Source organism: Plectropomus leopardus, unplaced genomic scaffold, assembly GCF_008729295.1.
Source record: "Plectropomus leopardus isolate mb unplaced genomic scaffold, YSFRI_Pleo_2.0 unplaced_scaffold21927, whole genome shotgun sequence".
Taxonomy (NCBI): domain Eukaryota; kingdom Metazoa; phylum Chordata; class Actinopteri; order Perciformes; family Serranidae; genus Plectropomus; species Plectropomus leopardus.
This window is the reverse complement of record NW_024623746.1, coordinates 1-3663: the sequence shown is the minus strand read 5'-3', so window position 1 is coordinate 3663 and position 3663 is coordinate 1. Positions and strand designations below refer to the sequence as shown.

At 40.8% G+C, this 3663-nt stretch overlaps 1 protein-coding gene across 1 annotated transcript; it reads left to right on the top strand.

Moving 5' to 3' along the window:
• Nucleotides 1–610: 610 nt before the first annotated feature.
• Nucleotides 611–3320, top strand: LOC121965844 (fizzy-related protein homolog; the record flags this gene model as incomplete). The annotated part of the gene is made up of 7 exons (XM_042515959.1): nucleotides 611–693; nucleotides 794–977; nucleotides 1131–1196; nucleotides 1317–1419; nucleotides 1693–1874; nucleotides 2005–2238; nucleotides 3216–3320. Coding segments are annotated over 7 exons (957 nt in total), but the record flags the coding sequence as incomplete, so codon positions are not given.
• Between the last annotated feature and the right edge of the window lie 343 nt (nucleotides 3321–3663).

The window sequence follows — 3663 nt, the reverse complement described above, 5'->3', positions numbered from 1 at the left end:
AAGAAGAGGAAAAACTTTATTTATAGAGTGCTTTTCTTACAAGGTATGCAAGTCCAAGTGCTTCACAATAAATATGCAACACAAAAGTAAAAAGACAGCAAGTTTTAGACGATCAAAAGACAGTCAATGATAAAACAAAATATAAGAGTGAAAGTAAAAAGTACAGAGACCAGTAAGAGTAGAAAAATGAGAGTATTAATAAAAAATAATAAGAATTAATGCAGAATTGCATTAATTAAAAGCTATACTAAATAAATTAAAAATGTTTTTCAGCAGTTGTTTCAATATGTTCTCCAAGCCTGCTTCTCTTATAGCTTTTGGAGAGGGTTCCATAATTTTGAAGAATAGTTTTCAAAAGCTGTGCTGCCTATTTTCTTGTGCGTATAATTGTGTGCATTTAAAAAGACAGGGGTCATGAAGGTTTATAAAACAACAGAGTCTGCAAAAAAAACAAGTAAAAGAACCTTAAAATCATTTCTAAAGGATACTGGGAGCCAATGGATTATAGCTAAAACCGCAGTAATATGCTCCCTCTTCCTTGTTTAAAGTCTAGTCTCTTTGTTAGAAATGACGTCACTATAAATCTGCTTTGTGTGTTCATTCTCCACAGTACACTGTCCACACTAAGAGAGTGCCTTTCGATAGCGATAATGAAGTCTCCCCTTACTCCCTTTCTCCACTTAGTAACAAGAGGTATGACTTATTTCACCTGCTGCACAATGAACCGACATGACGTTTAAATTGTGCTGTGAGATAATGTAGCTTTCCCTGTTTCTCCTCAATGTTTCTGTAGTCACAAGCTGCTCCGCTCCCCGCGTAAACCAGCCCGTAAGATCTCCAAGATCCCCTTCAAAGTGCTGGATGCTCCGGAGCTGCAGGACGACTTCTACCTCAACCTGGTAGACTGGTCAGCAGGCAACTTGCTCAGTGTCGGCCTGGGAGCCTGCGTCTACCTGTGGAGTGCCTGCACCAGTCAGGTCAGAGGAAAACTTACGACACTTGTTTATAGTTTGAGTTTTATAGTTAAGTTTGTTCTCAGTTGATGCTCAAAAGGGAAGGTATTAAGTCTGTGTCTGATCAGCCTGAGATAAAGGGGAAGTGGTTAATGAATGTACTTTGTGGCTTAACAGGTGACAAGATTATGTGACCTTTCAGTGGATGGAGACTCCGTTACGTCAGTTTGTTGGAATGAGAGGGTGAGCAGCCAGAACTAAATCTATTGCCAGTTTACAACAGTAGTGTGATAGAAAATGAACTGTTTGTAGAAAAGAAATAATGGGAAAATAACAGTGTGTGTGTGACTCTTGTCCTATCAGGGGAGTCTTGTTGCCGTCGGTACCCACAAGGGTTACGTTCAGATCTGGGATGCAGCAGGAGGGAGGAAGCTAACCAGCCTGGAGGGTCACTCAGCACGTGTAGGTCAGTCATAGCCGGAGGGGAGTGGAATTAAAAACTGCTGCTTGAAATCTGTTTGCTGCTTTTTAGCAGACAAAAAAATATTAAAAGGGAATAAAGGAGAGTATCCAAACAGTGGTTTTGAATAGAATTTGATTTTTTTTTTATTCCAACATATGCTGATATGCTGTATATTGCACCACCAAACATGTGCTATTAACTTATAAGAAATACCAAAAGGATTCTTGATAGCCACAGTGAAAATTGAGACCGCCCCTCCCCCCCTTTTTGCTTAAGGTGCTCTGGCGTGGAACGGAGAGCAGCTGTCGTCGGGGAGTCGGGACCGAGTGATCCTACAGCGGGACGTCAGAACTCCCCCCTCGGCCGAGAGGAGGCTTCAAGGTCACAGACAAGAAGTGTGTGGTCTCAAATGGTCTCCCGACCACCAGCACCTCGCATCCGGTGGCAATGACAACAAGGTGAGAGGGTTTAAACCTCAACCTTTTATCAGAGACTTTTAAGTGACATAATCCTGATTCTAACCTCAATAATCCGACACAGTAAAAGTGAACATATTGAAGATGCCGGTCCTTGTTGTCTCCTGCCCAGTTGCTGGTGTGGAACAGTTCCAGCCTCCTCCCCGTGCAGCAGTACAGTGACCACCTGGCAGCAGTTAAGGCCATCGCCTGGTCCCCCCACCAACATGGGCTGCTGGCGTCAGGGGGTGGCACCGCCGACCGCTGCCTGCGCTTCTGGAACACTTTGACGGGTCAGGCACTGCAGAGCACAGATACAGGCTCCCAGGTCTGCAATCTGGCATGGTCCAAGCACGCCAACGAACTGGTGAGAAGACACACACAAATGTAAATACCAGCCTGGAGATGCAATCTTTGTGTTAAGATGTTGGCCAGTTTACGGAAAATGACAGTCAATAAAATGTCATTTTAATTGGTAAAAATAAATAACATCCTTGGTTTATTATTGTTATATATTGACAAAAAAGTTACATCTTTTGATAAAATCCAAGGTTTCCCAGACATTTATTCATTTGTGTTGACCTGCCACAATTACAACATCTGCTACCATGTGTTGGTTTTATATTTTTGGAACTGGACTATTCATTAGGAGCGCCATTATTACGATATTCATACCATTCAGTTATTCTCTGCGCCTCACTCTCTGAGCACAGAGTCCACTCTTGGCACAGATGGAGCAGCAGAATGTCAGACGCATTGAAAGCGAAACTTTACCGGCCATTGTGCTGGGTCTAAAAGTTTGATCTTACTCGCAGCGGCTGCTCCTCTTATTCATCGATCTGATCAGTTCTGACTGGATCAACAGATCAGATATCCACCCCGGAAACCCAAACTCTTTAAACTGCTGCTGAGGAAACAAAGAACTCGTGACCAGTGCCTGTACTGCGCACGGACCCACAGAAGCATGCAAACGTAAAGAGTGGACATAGACTGACGATTACGAGACACACGCCATAGATAGAATGTTCCTCTGTGGGAAACACTCAAAAGATAATACCTAGACCCCATGTGAAATGTGTTGTTGTTACCACAATATAAAGGTAGATATTGTGTAACTGTATAACATTATCAGAAAATAAATAATATATCAGTGTAGAGATGTCACATTTAAATTGCATTTTTGTCTAAAATGTATGAATTTTATATAGTGGAACTCTACTATTATACTGAAAGTTATTTCTAATACCAAACATCGCAGCAGTATAGAACTCCAGAGGAAGTAGACATTACAGATTTTGTATTTTCAGTTAATTTTTGATTTTTATCTTTTATCTTTGTTTCCAGGTGAGCACTCATGGCTACTCTCAGAACCAGATCCTGGTGTGGAAGTATCCGTCGCTAACACAGGTGGCCAAGTTGACAGGACACTCCTACAGAGTGCTGTACCTGGTAAGACTGCAAGTTTAAATGACATTCAGTGTCAGTGTACCAGAACTACTAACTTATTCCTGTTTTTAGTCTCTGAAATGCTCAGGAAACATACATGTGTCCTATGTTTTTATACATACATCATTTAAAGGTCATAAAGTATGTGAGAAAAAGATTTTTAAAAAAGTAATTGTATATTATGTGATTAAAAATGTCATGAAAAGGTCACTGTATAGTAGGTGATTTTTAAAAACTATTTTAAAAGTAATCATCAAGAATTCATAGTCGTATATTGTCACTCAGAATCAGCTTTATTTGCCAAATATGATTGCACATACATGGAATTTGACTCTACTTTTTTTCT